At 40.2% G+C, this 20,506-nt stretch overlaps 1 protein-coding gene across 1 annotated transcript in view; it reads right to left on the reverse strand.

The window, feature by feature from the left end:
- The window catches only part of GUCY2C (guanylate cyclase 2C), a 45,010-nt gene that overhangs the window by 7,912 nt on the left and 16,592 nt on the right, over positions 1–20,506 (reverse strand). Inside the window, exons 11-20 of the mRNA XM_059816895.1 lie at positions 17,394–17,475; positions 14,942–15,047; positions 14,330–14,392; positions 13,658–13,729; positions 12,624–12,728; positions 11,284–11,370; positions 7,015–7,147; positions 5,033–5,170; positions 1,321–1,409; positions 494–585 (exon numbers count right to left, since the gene is read on the reverse strand). Coding sequence (XP_059672878.1) covers positions 494–585; positions 1,321–1,409; positions 5,033–5,170; positions 7,015–7,147; positions 11,284–11,370; positions 12,624–12,728; positions 13,658–13,729; positions 14,330–14,392; positions 14,942–15,047; positions 17,394–17,475 — 967 coding nt within the window. The remainder of the gene's footprint in view (positions 1–493; positions 586–1,320; positions 1,410–5,032; positions 5,171–7,014; positions 7,148–11,283; positions 11,371–12,623; positions 12,729–13,657; positions 13,730–14,329; positions 14,393–14,941; positions 15,048–17,393; positions 17,476–20,506) is intronic.

Genomic DNA, 20,506 nt, shown 5'->3' on the forward strand with positions numbered 1-20,506 from the left:
GCAATTAATACTTCTGGTGAGTTACAACCCAACACTTCTAGTCAGCTTAATTTGGGACCATCCAAACTCATTTACGGCACAACCCAGCTCATCCAAACTTTCTAATCATCCTCCAAACATTTATATGCATTCATTTCCCAAAACTTAGATGACATGAGTCACTATCCAATTCTCGACTAGAGGCAGGGGGTGAATTACTTGAATGGTTTAAATCTCTAATTACCCAGCTTGCTACTTCCACAGCATACCAATTAGAGGTGTGGTGATTGCCTTACCCTCACTCAGCTAACACATGCATAGATGCTCATGCACACACATACACGTGTGCTCACTTACTTTTCTGCCAAAGAATAAAAGAGAATCTAAGTGAAGACACTCAGTTTTTCCACTGACTGAATCATAATCACATCAGCTTACATACTTAAAGATATGAGCTTTCTAACACTTAGGAGGAGTTTGGAGCATCTTAAAAAACAGATCCTCTGCTGCTCACCTGAATATTTTAGCCAGAGTACTCTCAATTTTCTTAAAGTCAGGCCTTTTCTCTGGATCTTCCTCCCAGCAGCTCTTTACTAGTGTATACACCTTTAAACAAAAATTTAAGGAAAGTCCACCTGAGTAATGGATATAGAAGGATAATGGTGCTAAACAGCACTAGTTCATTAGGGAATTTCCGGTTACTCTTGACCAGCAACATATTAAAATGTGTGACTAACTGTTTTGAATCTATACTTAAGACACTCAGTGTAGGCTTCTTAAACTTAACTCTGTGGTGACTAGTGACATGATCTTAACTTGAATTTGCAATACATACATGAAAGGCAAGTAAATGGATCCAGTCTTGCAGCTGGTGCCAGGTACAGTTATTGACATGGAGGTAAATGCTGTGGTAATTATATTTCCAATATCCTAAGTTTGGGATTTTTCTGAAACTGGTGATTCAGACAAAAAGAATGGGGTTCATTGCTGTATATGTGGATGTCTACAATACAGACATTTTCACCTGAGCAAGAAGCCTTAGGGGCTATATAATCAGTGGAGAGAGGTGTATTTGAGGTATGATTCATCCCATCTTAAAGATACCTAAAATAGTTCAGAAGAGTGGCACCATATAAGTGTCCATTTCTTTCCAGTGAAATAATTTTCATTAGTTGTATTTCATTTGACTGGTAACAACTATAGAATACCGTTTTTTCCCATGAGGTTAGGGCATTTGGCATAAAATGTGCATAGCTTTCATTCTCCCCTGATCATGAGCTCTAGTTTGGCCAGGACTTCCACCCTTCACCCAGAAAATGGCTTAGTTAATTATTAGCTTACTTCCATCTCTCTTTCTCCCACTGTTTCCAAGGACAGGTCTGGTCGGAAAGGCTTCACTCCTTTGCCGCTCTCCACTCTGTAAAGTTTCTCTAACACAGGAAAAAGATGCAAAGTTTTAAACAAAAAAAAACGTAAGAAGGACATTCCTTGTGGATAGCATCCTATGATGTTACGAGTTACTGTACAAACAGAAGCCTTGAAGTCAGTTCCCTCATTTTGATGTGAATTTCAACTTTGGAGCTTTTCTAAATATATGGCACAAGATCAAAACAGGCTGGCTTGAAGGCCCCTGAAAGCAAATGAATAGGAAAGTACGTGAGTATTTATTGGTCACAGTAGACATGGTTATGGCATCTTCCCAAATGAACGTTAGGCATTATTAGTGTGCCTCTCAGCATGAAGTATAACTATGGTAAAAGACAATGTGAAAAGCCTATTGCAACTTGATCAAAAGTGTGGAGACATACAACTCTCATCAGAGCAGTTCAAATCATCCTGCAGATGCTCAGCTTTCTTAAAACTAGGCTATTAATGTGTATGGCTTAAAAACATTGCATTTGTTAGCTCATTTGTGCTCTTATTTGTGAAACCTGTTCTATAAAAGTTATTTGGATTCTGAACATATCAGAATACAGGTTGTGTTTGCACAGCTTGATTTAAGCACAGTAAGTGAGAGCTAAAGCAGAAATCTTTCTCTCTGTCCTTCTCCTCCAGACCTCAGGAGTTCCAGAGGGAAGGAGTTAAAGAAGACAAGCATTTTTTTACCTCTGGGGGAAAGAAAGAGAAGCTGAAAAGGATCCATGAACAAGTGTGAAACACATTTATTAATAATGTCTGATTATATTTGGGATAAAATTCTACTGAAGGAAGCATATAATGAGATAAGGAAGGTTTGTAATCATGAAGGTATGTGCAAGTCTAGAGCAGCTAGAGATGCCTAAGCATGTCCAGTGTGCATGATCACCCTAAAAAGATGCAGTAGCTTCCAGCTTTGTGGTACAGAAATTACGGACTAGAGAAGGAGCAGGAGACTTGAGTGTCTCAAATGCTATGGAGTGGAGAGACTGCTAAGAAGTCTTCTGTGGGCTAAGAGACAGAAGACTCTGTGTAAGTCTTCTGTATGCAAGAGGAATGTGTTGAATTTCCACGCTGAGCACACACCTGAGAGTGGAAGTAACAGCAACTATTAGTAACACTGCAATTAGCCAGTAGCAGAAAGTAGTGGAACAAGGAAGCAGCTTGAATTGAGCGTTGGTACGTGACAAGATTTCACAGTCTTGAGCAGTGAATGAGGTGTTTCCGCAGAAAAGTGGAGCAACCAGCTGGCCTAACAGCTGTCTCACAGAGAAGTCAGTGAAGAGAATTATGACCTAGTTATTTCTGTATGTTAGAAATCCAGTTCTATATGCCCGTCGTCTTTGTGAGACTTCTTTTCTCTCATTAGCAGCAATATTATTGTATGTTAAGTTGATTAATACATATTTGCAGATTGAGAAAATTGGCTCACTGAGTACCTGGAAGTTGAGTTTAATTTTCCTAAGTTGGTGGATGGAGGCTAGGTACAGGGTTTTTTAAACAACTCTTTTAGAATCTGAACACAGTCCCTGCTGCTGCCAATGAAGTCCTGGAGAAGCAGTTATATCAGTTGTCCTGAAATATTAGTATCATGTCTTCTAACTTGCAGAGATTAACTTCTGATAGCCTAGCCATTGAAAGACTTTCTGCAGGAGACTTAAAAACCAAATGAATCTAACACGCAACAGGGACATTTCTTTGCCCATTACCACTGACTTTAATTTGGTGTTCTTCTCCCTCTTTTTATCTTTGATATTTGTAAATTAATGGGCACCCCAAGTTTGAGCTACTCTCTTCCAAACTTAGTTGATGCCACAAATGAATTTCAAAGGTATTTGAATAAGTATGGTCCACCCTCTTGCTGCCTCATCTTGGCTAATGAATGAATCCAGACATTTAAATGAGGAGCCACTTCAGCAATATGTAATAACACTCATTCCTTTCTGTTACATGAAATTTGATGAACTGCTGAAACTAGGCTGAACACATTTACATAAGCATACATTTGCATAATCAAAAATCAAGAAAAATACCAGAAGCCATTGGATCAGCAATATGTATCTTAGGCATCTACTAATGCCTTTAAGGAAAAAGCTTTGAGGAGAAAACAATCTCCTCACTGAATGGAAAACTTACACTGAATCCAGAGTTACCAAACAGGCTTCAGGCCCAGTAAGTTTATTGCTGTCTTACTAAACATGCTGATTTGTATGACCATCTCCAGCAACAGCACCTAGAGATGCTAAAAATTCTTTCAGTTTGATGGATTAACCTAATGCTATTTGAAAGGCACAGTCTTTCTAAAATGACAAAATGCAGTGTTAAGAAACAGGTCAACGTTAAAACAAGGAACCAGATTGTGATGTGACAACCAGGGTCAAACACAGGCAGTGAGGATGCCACCACATCTCAGAAGAGCCCAGAAACACTGTGTCTGAGGCTAACTCAATAACCATTAACATAACACTGCAAGACTGTAACTGCTGAACAAACAGTTAAAAGAACGTAGTTTGTTACTGATTTGCTTTGCAAGACAAAATGAACAAGGAAGAGCATTGTTCTTTCCTTTCTCTATCTATTTTGGTAATATTTGTAAAATGCTTGCATTCATGAGGGTTGTGCCTGCCTCTTCCAAGCAAAAGGAATAAAAAGACTTTTATTTTCTCTACATTATCTTAAACATGGAGTCCTGAAGAGTTTGCTTGAAGGGGAACAGGCATTTCTAATCTCTTTTAGGTCTACATTTATATTAAAGACTTGGTAATGTGAAATAGTTTTTCCCCAAATATGAACATAGATTTGCCATAACGTAGGATGATGAACGTGCCCCGGAAGATATTCTCAAACATAACTCAGGAAAAGAGCTATCAGGCTGTACAGCTGCTGCTTTAGATGTCTTAACAAATGTGAGGCGGATCTATCAGAATGACTCAGAGGTAAAGGCAGTGTCTAAATTTGTTGTTGGTAACTGTCACTAGGAAAATCCCAAACCCACACATGCTTTTATGTCAGTTCTAATATATAATAATGCCTAGATTCTGGGAACTGGGATTGACTGGGCTGTTAGCCACTCAAAAACAATGTCAAAAAATGCACAAAATGGGGTTTAATGGATGCACTACAGGACGAGATGCTTTTTCTGACAGAACTTAAATGACTAAAGTTATTTTTGGCAGGCTTGAATGAAGTCTGAATTGCCAGTTTTTAAATGTCAACTGTTCTTGTGTCATGCTGCTGAGTTTTTGTTGTTCTGTGTTGACAATGCTGATTTACAATGCCTAATATGAGTGAATTATTATATGTTGTGCACAACTCATAATAGTAAAACCTTTGTGGCCTTTAAATGTTACAATAAGTCTGGACAGCATTGTATAATGTTAACTTCTGTAATGCTGTGGCTAAGGTGAGGAGGGAGGAGAAAGGGCAAGAAAACTCAATGCAAACTTTATTTACAGAAAGAATAAGGACACTTGCCCCCACAGTAAGATCCTTCAAACAGGCTCTTCATCAGACAGTGAAAGAAGCAGCAGTTCCAGCAGCTATCAGAGACAGTGCCTTTCACAAAACGTGGAGAATGGGTCAGTTAGAGCTACACCATCCCAGAAGGCTGCAATGGAGGAGAAATTTGTGGATTTACCTTTGTTGTCCCGGCAGTGTCCGGTGTAGAAGGTCTCCCTGCGTAGGATGATTTCTTGGGCAATGATCCCGTAGCTGTATACGTCACCCTTCTGAGATACATCAGCATGACGGAGATGCTCAGGAGCTGTCCACAGGTCTGAATGTCCAGATGACAATGGGAACGAGGTAGAGAGGAAAGGGAGAGAAGTAATTGAAAAAGGGTGATCTTTCTCAGAGAATCCATTGGCTATAGTGGTATCTCCTTTTGCTCTTTCCATATCAAACCCAGAGCCCACTGGTACAGTTTATTTCCTACTTTAGCATTTTTCTTGAGAAGCTGACATCAATACAAGTTAGATAAACCTCTGGTGGTTGTTTTCAATTGTCTGGGATTTGCTGACCCTACTATTTTCCACTGTAGATGCAGACCCGCACACCTCCAGAAAAGTTATGGTTATTGACAATGAACTTGCTTTTCTTAGCTACCTTTCATGGGTTTCTTAGAAATAGCCTATGCATCTGTATAAGACCAAGGAATGCCAGTGCTATAAAAAAAGAGCTGAGCCATAAATTATTGAGCTAGATGCATGGAGTTTGTTATACAAGATGTCAGATGCGAAGACTGTAATATTTCCCAGTGGCCTTGATATCAAGAATGTATTGAAATAATTCTCAAGTGCTTTTGAGCCTGACATAATATTACCTGCTCGTAACCACTTTTTTCCTACAGAAATTATTAATCTGTATTTCTAGTGCAACAGGCGCCATTATACTTCAAAAACAGAATGCTGCCATGGTATAACAGTTTTTTATGACATGCTGGTGATTTATCATAACAGTGACCTGAACACAGTGACCCTGAAGACAGTGTTATGATATCAGGCTGCAACATCCAGCTACAATGAATCCGTAGATCTCTTGTGAAACAGTAAGTTTTCTTCAAGGAAAGCAATGCAGTAGCCAGAAATTTTGAGGCTGCTTGTCAAAGCATTTATCTTATGAGCAATTAAAGAAGAGAAATACATTACAATGTAATAATAATATAAATTTAAATATGAAATTTGCAAAATGAAGAATGAATAGAGCATTTACATTCAGTGCACTTTTCTTACTCTTTTTTTATGTTCTCATTGCTACTCTTGAGCATGTTTGTGTCTGAATGCAGAAATTTTCTCTCAACCCAGTTGAGAGAAACCACAGTTTCTTCTCAGCTCTTATACTACTGTTATGGTACAGTGCTGTGCTTATTATACCCCAAGCTCTACTATACAGATTCAGATGACATAATTTCAGGTAGGGTCATCTTTTCACTCAAGGTCAAGTAAGAAGGAAAAGATGAGTAGAAAGGAGTGCTCTATTTTAGAGAAATGTCCTATGAATATGAGATTAATAGAAAATGTAAGGAAAAGCTGTTAAAATTATTCCAATCTGATTGAACACATATTGCTAGATTCCTGTCTAAGGAATGAAAAACATTAAGGTTATCATTGCATATCATTACAGGTTTTTTTAAGGATGATCGGAGTCATGAGTGTTAATGTTTAAATTAAATGGCAGAGCACTGTGGTAACACGTGCATCTGATCAACAACAAGATCATGTGGTACTTAACTCCTTTTTTTCTTCACACAAGTTCAGCATTACAGCTGAAGAGAGCTGTTTGCTTGAAGGCCTTGTATGCTGCAGATGTTTCTTGCATCTCAGCCACATGTGAAATCTCTGTTTTCTGAACTATAAGTTGAAAATTCATCTTTCCTTTCCTCCTCACTTACACTGCCTAATTTCTTTGTCTACCTGCTAATAATTCACTTCCATTGTGTTATTTAAGATAAGACAGTGTTTTCAGATACCATTCGTATGATGGCTGCTACATGAAACAAAATAATATTGTATGTTTTGTACTCTCTACAAGATGTAATTAGGCCCTACTGGACTGTAAACAAAAGAAAATTCTATTGGATTGGAAACCATGAGGAAGAGTCCAATTGGGTACTGGTTTTACCTTTCCTTGGAGGCAGAATTGAATTACAGCCAAAATCAGTGATCTTCACTACCATGCGATTGTCTACTACACAGTTTGTGGATTTGAGTCGACCATGGACTTCAGTTCTGCTTGAGTGCAGGTAAGACATCCCCTGTGGTTGATAATAAAAGAGGAAGAAAGCAAGACTACGTGTGAGACACTCAGCTGTTACCAGGCTCAACAAGAATGTGAAATATTAGTGTAATATCTGTCCAAGTAATTAAATGGCCTTCATCAGCAATGGATATTCATAAATCACAATTCCCTATCATGGAGGGAAACAAATATTATTTTACAGAGGAGACTTTCCAAGATGACAGGAACAGTCAGTGTTAAGAAATGAGGAGATGGATCATTAGAAGGATCATGTCACGGAAGACCATCCTCTCTCTTAGTTAACAAAAGTCTGACATAGCATCTTGGGTTTCGATAAGATTAGAACACAATTAAGCAATTAGGAAAATTTATTTCCTCCCACAGAAGTTTTTATTTCACTTGCAATAAATGCTTTTTTGGTAAATTTAGTATAGATTTGTTGGAATGTCACACAAAAAAAAGTGCTTCCAACTACGTGTTCATCCAATGGACATCATAGGTGTGAGAGGAATTGCTCTTTATGTCTGTATCATCTTTGAAGATTACCACACACCAGAGACTTCATTCAGAAACATTGCAGCAGATCCTCTTCTGCAAAGCAGAGGGCTAAAGAGGGGTCAATGCAGAGAGTGTTAGATGATGCACTAAGGCTTATATAAGGCAGGGGGTCAGATTAGACAATCATAAAGGTCTCTTCTGACCTGACTGATTATGGTTTTCTCTGTACTAGTCAATACATATCAGCTAGCCATGAGCTAAACTCAGAAGTGGGAACCATGAGGACTGGCTGATGCAGTTTCAGCTATATTTCCAGAGATTTAGACTCTTGACTCACAACACACGCAGGCGTACAAAGGTGTGCAGTTTGCCCCTTTTTACACTACTTCTGAATTTATCTCATTTAGTCTAAGACACTCAAATATGGTGCATACATAAGAAGGGGCCAGCACTGAGGCATAGCAGGAAAAGAACTTTAGTAAGTGGGCGTAAACTGAAGAAGGGAGTAGGTATGCTAATTTGCACCCTCTTGCTATTATTTATTCTGTTTCATCTCTCTCTTCTGAACTACTTAAGCTCACACCTACTTATAGCCTACTGCTGGTTGTTTTTCTTCCTGTAGTCCTCTTTTCTGTAGCTCAGTGTATGAAGCACAATCTATATTCTGTGGAAGCCAGAACAGGTACATCATATCTGTTTAGTTTCTTCTCTGAATGTTCTTCCACTTAGACTCCTACACATATACCTCATCCTCTTGTATGACAACTGGTAGGTAGACTTTAATCAGGGTTACATAGCTCATGTGGTCATGAATACACTGTATGACATGCAGGGTTTTCTCTCCTTTGGTATCCATATTTGGGAACGGACCAGCAAATGCTACAAGAGATCACTGATACATGAGCTGAGTTTTGGGCATGGTAGATGTATGTCTGAGACACAAGCAGCCTGAAAGAGATGCAATCCCTGGAGAATGTTGTTGGACTGGTTATCCTGGACCTATCTAGACCATGCCAAAATTTACAGAGACTGTGTGCACGCTATATCCAAGGAACACATTTCTTGACTAAGCAGCTTTTATCATTCAGCCCTGATGACACTATCCAGGATGTTTTCCCTGCTTTTGTCCTATTTCCTCCAGCTGTGCCTTCTTCCAGCACCTGCTTTCATCAGTCAGGAAATATTGCTACAGCAGAATTCCTAATCAGTTTCAGCATCAAATGGAAAGCAAAGGTAATTTTGATTTCCTTATACCAGTACTTTCTTGTTAACAATTTCTGGAGGCAGAAGCCTTATAGATGTGCCTGATAAAATTTTCCTCTTTCCTTCCAACTATCCTATGCACCTACCTGAAAACACAGAACCTATTAAGAACCCACAATGTGATTTTCAAAATTTATAATGACTTTCAGTGCAGTACTCCTAAATCCTTCAGACATTCTTGTAATCTCTGCTCTGAAGCTCTGAAGCGTTAGCTCTGACTGAGAACCCTTTTCCTGACACAGTGCAAGAATATTACAATCCCTTGCACAATATCCTGCAGCAGCCCCTTATTTAATAAATAGTGTTGCAACGACAGTGTATGCACTAATAACTGCAAGGCTTGATTACTGCAATTCATTCTTAGCAGACCTTTCATCAGAGCTCTTTGGTCACATGTAACCAAAAGCTACAGATGGTGCCATCAGACCTAGAGACAGCAAAGATAGAAAAGGGGAAGAAAAAAAAAAAGAGTAAAGTAAATGGAGCAGATTTAGGGCTTCCCCTTTGCCTACCCCACCTCCTCTACTGGACTAGGGGATGCTCTAGGAATAGTCACTGCTTGGCTAGCTCTACCAGGGAATAGAAATGATACAACCTCCTCTGTTCAGAAACACTGATGCAGCAGCTTCTGTGCCAGATGAAGAGTAGGTGAAGTACGAGGACTGTTTGGGCAATGGTAAAAGCAGGATGTGGGAAAGTGGTGGTGTGGAGAGGCAGGAGCATATCAAAAGGAAGGCAAAGGAGCTGCAGGAGCAGGTCATAGGGATTTTAACAGCCTGGAGAGCTGGGTCTGGGCTTGAAAAGGGCAGATGCTGGGATGAGAGAAACTGGAGCTGAAGGGCTGTGAAACGACTTACGGAAAGCAAGAAGCCATTCAAGTTAAAATAGACAGGGTGCCTGGAGGTTGGGAAGCTGTGGTTTGGAAAAAGCAACACAAGAAGTTCATGGAAATGTCTAGGTCCCAGAAGCTCCACTACAGCATCAGATCAAGGAATAGGAGAGGCTGGCAGATCACCCAAACGACAGGAAGTTTCCTGATATTCCTAGGCTCATACAAGTTTTCAGAAAGATTTTGTGAACCATCTCTACTAACATGGCTAATAATGCTCAGGAGTCATTCCACAAAGCAGATGTGGTGCACCACCCATCCTCAGACTCCGTGTCCCATCCCCATTACCAACAGTGCAGTGAACAACTGGTTGTGAAGTCCCGTTCCCAGTGCAGTCACTGGGCATTTGGTCGCTCCCTTTAGAGGGACTGGGATTTCCCTCTCTTTCTTGTAAACAGAGCCAGTATTAATCCCTGTTTTCTTAGGAAACATCTGAAGGTGAACTGCAAAGGGTTAAAAAAAACCGTGTTTTTTGATATGCTAAAAGTAGGAAGGGAAACTCCACTGCTGCTATTGAAAATGAAACTTAATGCTGAACGTTAACTGAACTTGAAAGTCATTAACAAGCCCAACAAACTGTGACAATTTGGATTAAGGGGCCTTTAATAAAGAGCAAGATTTTCAATATCTCTTTAGAACAGACACAGTGGAGTCATTCATTGTGGAGACCAAATCTGAACTGATGCATGTAGGGAAATGGGAGGACTGTCTAACTGCAAACCAGCAATAGGAAAAGGAGAGCAGTTGAACACTAGAAAAAAGGCAGAGGTAATTCTCTACGTTACCTGCAGAGGTATAATGAATTATTATACCTGTGAATTATAAAGGTTCCTTAACTACCAGCTAAACAGATACAAGTGTCTAATGAAGAACAGAATTTCCTTTACTGTTCATATTGAGTCTTCCTACCACAAGGACCTAAAATGTAAAGATCTGTTAAAAGCTACTGAAAACCAGTCTTGGTTTCTGTACAGGATTAATTTCTTCCCTCTCAAACTGCCTGAAAACGATAGCTCTAGTTTATAGTTTCTCAGTCTAGTGAGTGAGAAAATCAGGATGCAAAATGAACAATTTATTTAGAAAAAGTTTATCCTGTCTCTCGATACAAATTGGAGTAATTGCATCATTTTTAAAAAAAAACAGTTTTCCTTTATATGCCTTACCTGAGGCCAGAGAGCGGTGTGTTTTGCAGGTCTTGTGACTGCACAGGTCCTACTAATCAGAGCCACTGGTCAACAGATGGTAACCCTCTGATCTTTGGGTCACATTTCTTTGGGGCATACTTTATTTGTTTATTTATAAATAGCCCAAAGCCAGCTCTGGCTCCCATTTCCTCCTTCAGTTTGAGAGCCACTGGCTCCTCCTGCCTCATACACCTATCCCCAAAGGAGAATACCTCTAGCAAGCTAAGGAGAAGACCTTGAGAGCTGCCCTTCTCCAGAGGATCCGTTTTGCAAGACAGGACAGGTTGATTAACATTGCACTGTCAGCAGCCCGCTTACCTTGGCAATATCATACATGACGGAGATTTTAAATTCCCAGTCCATGAATGTGCCGTCAGGATAGGAGATTTTATCATTTAAAACATCCTGTGAAGAGAAGAAAAGAGTGGTTCTAAACTGCATCAGGGAAGAAGGAGAAGATGAGATGTGAGTATCTAAATTGCACAGCCTTTTAACCAGTAACTGAAAGAGGTAACCCTTCATTTTTTTATAGGGTGTACATGCACTAGAGCAGGAGTTGATGCAGAAAACAGGGAATATGAAATATATTTTAGGTTTACACAGAGCTAGAAAATTGCGAACTCCAGAAAAGAAGGGTTTGTGTAATTAAAGTTAAATAGTGAATTTGCTTTTAAAGCTGAGTCTTTGATAAAGCAAAATAGCTGAGACAGAAATGGGCAAGGTGTGCAAGAGGAAGGGAAAGAAATTTCTGTGGTTTGTGCTCACAGTCCATTTCCTACCAATTTACTCAAGGCCTTTTAAGTTCAAATTAGACTGTTCCTTTATCTTAAAGTGCCAGTCATTTACAGTTCTTCCAGCCACTATGATTTCTGTTGCTAAAAGTAAACTTCCATGAGTATGCCAGTTTACAAGAAAAGAACTAGAGATAGAGCTGTTAGTTTGCTGCTTTGCTGTGAGTTTGTTCCAGAGACCACTGCTACTGATGAGAGTCTTTGTATGAACTCGGAAGCAGAGACAACGTGTGCCTGCAGAAGAGCTGATGCCACCATTACTTCATGATTAGCACTGAAATAATATTGGTAGTAATAAAGCATAAGTCTTGCCATAACTCTTGCCAGGCATCAATTTACCATTTCTTTTTATAAACAGAAATGAAAGGCTGTTGTCCTATACAGGACAGGATTTGCCATATTCCAGCCTCAAACTGTTTGTGCCTTATTAATATGGAATATATTCTTTTCTCTATCCTTTCACACTTTGGGGGCACTGTGGGGTCCACAAGGGCATCAGCAGAGGCAACAGCTACAGCTTGGAAAATAAAGAAAAAGTTATATCCTATATGCTCCCAGTAGGGGACATAATAGAAAAACTGGTTGTTGCTGTTGCCTGGGCAGAGCTCTGCCTGTACTTTGCCTTGGTTGCACCTCACCTCATCCTCTGGCTGCTGAGAACCATCAAACTGATGGCAGCCGCAGCAGCACCTGTGGAAGGTTGGAGAGAACTGAGCAAGATAGAGGGATCTTGGAGTCAGAAACCTGCCATCACTTGGTCAGTCCATGGCTGCTGCATGAGGGCCAGAGACATAGAGATGAGAACTTTTTTTCTTACTTTGAAATTTGTTAATTTGGGGGTGGAAGGAGACCTGCAAAATTCTTTACCCGTAGAGAACCTCTTTCGCAGTACTCAATCACCCCAAAGATCATGGTGTCTATCTTCACAGTGCCATAGAACTTGGTCAGGTTGTAATAATCAATCTGTAGGAGCTAGAGCAGAAACATTGCATCTATTTTTAAAAGCAATCATTGTTAGTACAGAAACACAGGTCAAGGATACTTGTGTGATGTGGCTTTTTATCTCAGGCCCTGATAAGATGTATGAGTTTCCTTTAAACCAGTGTGTACCAAAGCACTGAGAGAAGTACTTGAAGACATTTGTCATTCCAAAGCCTTCTGGATTAGGGAGATAAGAGTGGCTGCTGTTGGATACTGCAAGTTAATTCCAGAGCCCACTATAGTCTCTGTTATTGCCTCTCTACTCAAACCTCCCAGTTGACCAGAATAGCCATTATGAGTGACAGAATGTTGTGAATCAGTCAGTAAATGAGCCAAGTAATAAAAATTTAGTGATGCTGCATGATGTTATGGTCTTTATCCATTTATATAGACAACTGTAGTTTACTTTGAGCTATTTCTAGAGCTTATTGAATTCACAGTATAGCTGTGTTGTGTAAAAAGGAAAACTATTCATTCAAAAAAGATGCATTACTGTAGCCAAATTAATCTCTCATGTTGGAAGAGTCTGCATGCGCAAGTCAGCAGAGAGTTACTTATATTTAAAGAGCTGCACTTGGCATTCAATAATAAGATTTAACTACAACATTCTGCTACTAATGAATTAGCATAATGTAAGCAAAAAGAGTGCCTTGCCTTTTAGCATCAGCTATAAAAATGTATTTAGCAAGGTCATGTGACAGACCATTAATTACTTCATTCATCCTCAGCTTCACTGGCGTACAATTCGGACTCTGAACTGGTGATAAGATCACACACACAAAGAGAAAGTTCATCAAGCAATATCCTTTGAGGCACTCACTACCCGTCCACCTCACAAACATGCACAAGCATATGGCTGTTGGAGTTGACAGTGGAAAGCAATGACTCCTCTCATAGGCTCCATCCCACCCTGCAGTTACCTTGTTCAGTTCTACTTTTTGCTTCTCTGAGAAATTACCATCGCTGTTTTTGAAATCCTTTAGGATCACCACCTGAAGAAAAAATAACAGTGGGAAAAAAATGATAGGTTTACTACAACACCAATTCATCCTTCTTTTCCAAGAAATGTCCATACAAAGAAATACTTCAGAAACACCTGCCTACTTACTGCTTTGCTGTTGGAGTTCCCGTTAATCAGCTAATAAGTACAGAGTTATATTTCCTTCAAAAGATTTACCAGGTAGATAGGAACTATTTAGAACTGTCAGTGATGCAAATTTTACCTCAACATGAATATATCTCAGTCAGGCAGATAGGTCTACTGAATGTACAAGAATTGCCATGTAAATGGCCTGTCCTCCATTAACCCATTAATCTCCTCAATAGCAAAATGTATCAGATTTCTGGTCCATCTGTTTCTGCTTCTGTGCTTCTAGACTAGGCTAGGGGTTCATGGAGTCTAATATTTTGCCTCCTGTCAGTAAGCAAAATGTAAAGCACCTGATAGGGAATAAATGGCTTATTGCTTCCATAAGACCAAGCCATTTTTCAAGGTTGGGAGAGTTGGAATTGTCTCTGGAAAGGAATGACCTCCTCCCAGAAACAGCCCTCCTAAGCCAAGGAAGGGAGCATGGACACTGCAGTCAGGTTACCTTCTTGTCATATTTGCCTTGGCGCAGTCTCTGGATGGTGTCACGTCTCTTATCTTCATCGATCTGAGAACAAAGAAGAATAATTACCTTGCAATTATCACCTACTCCCCACTTAGCAGGTCCAGAGAGATAAGTAATGTCAGTATGTGCCACAAAGAGAAGCATAAGCCTCTCTCTCTAGGGAGTGCCACTACATGCCACAGAAAGTATGGGACATTCATGCTGCTCCCACAGCTGCCAGGGCCTTCACCTGCTGCTTTCATGCTCTTGGGCATTACAGAGGCATAACAAAGCACAGGGAAATAATTTGTAACACTAGTGGTGTGGAAGAGACTGGAAATCAACATCCAGCCCGTTCCCCCACCACAAAATGAGCTTTACTGTTGGGAAACAGATATATTCTAGTAGGGAATGATAGATGGGGAATAATCTCTTTTTTCTCCAGCACAGCAAGTGAGGGTTAAAAAGAATTTTAAAAAAATAGTTTTAACAGATTCTAGTTCTACCAGAGCCATAGCCAGCATTGCAGTCGGAGCATGCCAACACCCCAGCATCGATGGTCTTCAGAAGACAGAATCCAAGACCCAGCCTCAGGCATTGTGCTTCTCTTACCTTCAAACTAACATGACTTGTCTCACTGGTCTCCAGAGGCAAGATTTCCTCAGGCGGTATATGGGACCATTTCTTCCACCGACGCTCATTATCTCTCCTGTACTTCCTGCAAAACGAACGAACTCGTTCAGAATATCCTTCCTTTGAACCGGAACCCACAACAGGAGATTAGGATAGGGAAGCTTCCAGTGTCAAGATGACACAAAGATGGAGTGTCAGGTGGGCAAGGCTTGAGCACAAGCTCTGTGCCTCTCGTACAGTTTTCCAGTTTGAGGCTGCTCTAATTCCTCTAGCTTTGGGAAAGCCTAAATGCTCATTCAATTCCATAGGTGTAGTAGAAGAACAGAACAGATTTAGCAGAACAACTGGTAGGCAATTGCCAGAGTCTCAAAGGAGGTCAGAACAATTTAAAGCACAAAGGGCTGTCTGGATTATATATAGTCTTTTCCTCCATGTTATTGAATGTACTCTGAAGGGAGATCCCACAAACAAATGCAAGCCAAAGGAAGTCATGGCATCAATGCTGGATGGTAAGAACTGGTGTGAATACAATGCCAGGAGAGGAGGTAACAACAGTGTTGAAATGAGATGCCTTTTTTGTGCATGTCTTTTGTATTCCACACATTTTGTAAAAATGAGGGAAGAGCCCTCAGAATGTGGAGAAGGAACCTGCTGTCTCCCTTGCAGAACTTCAGAGCAGACACTGGCTTCTCTTAGAGAAAAGCTGCAAGAAGCCAGCACTCATCAAACTACTCAATTACCCGTGCAAGTCCTTCCTTTATTAAAGAAAACACTGACTGACTGGAGAGACTGCAGGGGAATCCCATCGCCCTGATGACTGCTGGCAAATGCTCCAAATGGGAGAACCCGTGGTATTGACTAATAACACAAATATTTCCCTTTCCAACATATTTTAACTCACACATGTATAAGAAAAGGGAGACCAATAATTGTGGTAAGAACTGTTTTTCTCAGTTCAATCTCGTAAACTGTGTTGTGTCCCAGGATGCACTGCAACTCAAACTGGTATCAGCTGGTGATTAAGTACGTATCAAACTGAATGAAGATCTACTAGGTCTAATATTTAGTTATGTGTTTTTCAGGACTTTTTACCTTTTTACTTAGCAGTCAGAACTACACAGGGAGGTGTGGAATAGTTCAAGCGTCCTAGAAACTTGGGATATAAAGAAGGAATAATGAGGCATTTTGTTTATTTTCATAGCTGAGTCTCTCTTCTCCTTTGCTTGTTAGGGGACAATCTTCAGTAGCAGTTATAGTTGAGAAGCTTGCTATTATTTCAATACTAAAAAGGCAAGCTTTATTCTAAAATAATCCTCAGGAATCTCTTCTATATTTGGTGCTTGGGAATATTACAGTGATATGTATACAATAATAATCTAATAATCTAAATAGAATCTTTAGATTTTATGCATCTGCAAATATGGAAGAGTACAGAACCTTTTACAAGTCCAAACTGTCTCCAGACAACTTTTCATCAATTTTCATAGCCATTACAAACTTTGCCTGTCTGTTTATATGTTAGTGCTTAGATGTGGCAATGATTAGCTCTTCCATTTCTTAAGTATAACTGGATGTGTAAGAGTTGTATACCTTCATCTTTGATTTTTCGCTCATGAAAAGCTTTAGTTAACAAGGCGGATTAGTCCACACAAAATAAGAGACCCTGGGTAGTATCTGTTTCTAATAAAGTTTTCCTAAGACCTGATTTTCTCACTTTTTCTGAAGTTCTCTGACATACAGCAAAGAGGGATGCTGAGCTGCTGATAACAGATACACAGGTAAGACAATTTTTTTAAATATGAAAGAAAACCATATACTCTGGAAATGGGGTGGCATTTCTTCCAGCAAAAGGACACATCATTGATTTCTATTTCTCCTTTTTCCGTCATGATAAAGCTGAAGTGTGTTATACTTATGAAATTCTAGCTGTTAGAAAAGCCGGTATGTGAGGACTTGGACTGAGTTGGAGGAAACTGAAAGACAGGATGGATCCATGCAATGAAAACACCAAAACCTCATGATGTTTTGATTCCTAAAGTGACTCAAAATACCTCCTTCTAGATTGAACTTTTATGTCACCATTAGGTTAAAGAAACGTAAGTGAACGCCAAGTAAGCTAAAGATGGGCAGTAAGTGGAAAAAGTCTGAAGATGGATCTGAGACATATGTTTCTGTGTATGTATAGAAATCAGAGCTTTTTAGCAGATGCAAAAACTCTGAGCCTTGCTGCATCTTCTCCCTTGATTATTAACCTGACATAACAACACTATGGATGCAAACACTACTTGGCATACACTAAAGAGTTCACACTGAGGGCAACCACCCAAGTATGTAAGGTAAGCTAATGAATGGCTCTTCAAGGAGAGATCAAAGGCATTGCCCGAGGAGGAAAACTGTTCAAGGACAGACAGAGGGCCAAAGGGATTAGTACCTTAGAATCAGCAAAGAGATGATCAGAACCAGAATCACAATTCCCGTGAGTGTAAAGACAGCAATGGTCAAGATGTGTGGGCCTGCAGAAAAGAAAAACTGAAAAATAAACAACTTGACAGAGGACACTGAAAAACAATATTATATTTAAGAAATAACCCTCAGCCACACATGTGCAAGTCACAGTAGCTGAGTAGGGATATTCTTGGTCACATCCAAATTGAGAGGCTTTGGTAAAGTCCAGCACTGCCTAGAGATGACACGTGCCTGCCTCTTTCACTGCGGGATGAAGTATGACCCGGAGCAGTGCAGTCTTACATCCCCACTTGAGGCATGGGCACTCTGTAGGGACACCCAGGTGGGAGGTGAATTTGACAGCACTAAATCTCACATCAGCTCAGCAACAGTTTTCAGGTGTTCTCCTCTTTAACAACAAACTAAAATAGTCCAGGAATAAAGCTGACTTTTCTTAGTAACCAGATTTTAAAAAATGAAGCAGCAAAATTTCTCCTTTCAGTAACTTCTTAAGAGTGGATGGTGGAGGCAAACCTTGGGTACAACTCTCTGTGGGATAGGGATGTAGACAGGGTAAGCAGTTGACCATTTGAAATCAGAGTCACTGGCAGGCAGGAAACATTGTTCTCCCCCAGCATATCCAGGGCTTAATGCAAAATGGGCTTTTCCTTGACTTCTTTGAATAAGGCTTTCTCTGAACTGGGGAACAAAGGTTTGGTCCCTACAGTTTTTATCATTAACACAATACTCAGTGATGACTTTCTGATTCAGGCTTTATAACATATGTCTTTTCTTTTCCAGTCCTGCTGGGTACCCACCCAGGGAGAAAGGCACTTTGACAGTGAATTTTCCACAACTACCCATACCTTTGTCACTCAGAGTCTTTACTGATATAATTCGCTTCAGGATGGGATACACCTGAAGACCACAGCTTCCACACAGAATTTCAGCTGATACAGAGTACAGCCACTTGTGGATTTGAAAGGCATTTCTCTCAAGAACTTGTTATCCAAGAAGAGGTCAAGATGAAAATCATGGTACAGCTTTTAACATACACAGACTTTTCAACATTTCACACCTGGGTTCTCCCCTTATCAGCCCAGTTGTTTAAAGTGATTCTGTAGTTGTTGTAGACAGAGCTTTGGAGACTGTGGACTCATTTCTGAACACATCTGTAGACACTGTGTTGGGATGACAAGTGGTCCTGAGTGCACTCTACTCTTCAATACGAAATTCATATGCTATTAGAGGGAAATTAATCTGGTGCAGCATAAAGATGCCAGATTAGTGTCCTTGGAAGCTGCCAGGTGCCAAACAATTTGAAAATCAGGCTGTTCAGGCATCTGAGGACTTAGACCCAAAATCACAGAGCACACGAGGGTCCTAGTCCTGAGCAGGCAGGCAGAACTGGCAAGGCTGGGAACTGATTATTTAAGGTGGTAATTTTGATTGTCTTAAAGTGGAAAAGTGAACTGAAGCCTGTCTTGGGTCAGTTCTTGGAGTTCAGGGGTACTGGGAAGGAAAGTTGTGGCCACCAACTTCCTTTGAAGAGCAAGAGGCCACTCGTGCAGATCTTCATCTGATGGCTACAAATCTAGAATGTATGTACTCTCCTGAGCAAGTCTCTCAGGAAAAGAAGGCAGAGGAGAATCTAGTTTCACAGATTGCCATGTTGGTTATGGATAGTAACATAGCCGAGCTAATCAGCCTTGCTGAGGCTAATGCACTTCTGGGTGTGCTCAGAAACAGAAATAAAGGCACACAGGAAAATTATAAAGTGTAAAAATTAATGAATAAATAAAAAGCAACAAGACACACACTAGCTGCCTCCAGAATCAAACACCAGCTGGGCAGGGATTTTGAACATACCGAGTACCTGCATCTGACCTAGAATTCAGTTTAGGAAATCTGGATTTTGGACCCAGCTTTCTAGCTTTGATTTTTTGTTCTGTGTATCATGTCTCCCCACCTTCTTTCTGTGTGTTCGTCCCAGCACCCATCTCAAGGCCTCCTAGTAACTTAGTACTAGCCTGATGTTCTCCACTGAAAACTGTCAGTACTACTGTTTCTCTCCACCAAGAAAGAACATTAAATTACTATTGTAAAACGACATATACATGAGAATGTGCAAAGCCATTTTCTACGAATTCTCTAAAACTTAAGCTTTGTGAATAGTGGCCTGCAACTTAACAATCAGCAGGTTGAAGTTGGTGTGGGACAGCAATTTCCCGTTCCTGAGGCTCTGCTACCACCTCCTGGCTCTTAGTATTACAACACACAAAGGGGGAGTGCATCACAAATTAACTGTTTTCAGGTCCTTTGGAACCAGAAACGTTTGTGTATTGAAGGCTGACCTTATCCATGTTTAGAGTGAGGGTTCAAACTTTCTGAATAATGGCAAAATGTGGATGAAGCCCCTTTTTATAAGGGATACCGGGAGGAAGGAGGGTAGCAGAACTGGGTCAGCTGTTCTCAATTACAGCTTAGGAAGGAGCAGGGCTCTGGTTGCTGTGTTTGTTCACCTCCCTGGAGGAAAAAACATGTTTCTGGTTGGCCGTGCTTAAACGTGCTTAAACATACTTAAACTTTGGCCATAAAAAGTTGCCCTTTGGGGGAATATATTTGTTTAGAATCATACTGAAGGAAGGTTTATTTTTAAAAAATGTGAAAACAAAATAATCAAGTGGCTGTGGGAGGTGGTTTTACTTTGATTTAGTACAGCTTGGCCACAGTCAGGCCTTCATTAAGCACTGAATGTTAAGCTACTAGTTTGTAGACACTGGTTTTCTGCAATTCCCAAACATTTTTCTTTTGACCTTGTACAGCAGCTTCAAACAAGGATGTACTCAGGGGAATGTTTTAAAGATACAGAGATCCTCTGACAACACAGCATGTTGTGGGGACCAAGGGATGAGTGAGAATGGGACTGGAGCAACACAGAGGAAGCTGGGTCCAAGCAGCAAGCCCTAATTTGAAGCCATATGATTTACTTTACTGAGGAATAAAAGTGTTTGAATCCATGTACCACCTTACTGTGAATGGACTTTTAGTTATCAGAAGGTATTTATTCCTCTAGTTATTGATTTGCATTGTAATATT

This window comes from Gavia stellata, chromosome 4 (genome assembly GCF_030936135.1).
Source record: "Gavia stellata isolate bGavSte3 chromosome 4, bGavSte3.hap2, whole genome shotgun sequence".
Lineage (NCBI taxonomy): Eukaryota > Metazoa > Chordata > Aves > Gaviiformes > Gaviidae > Gavia > Gavia stellata.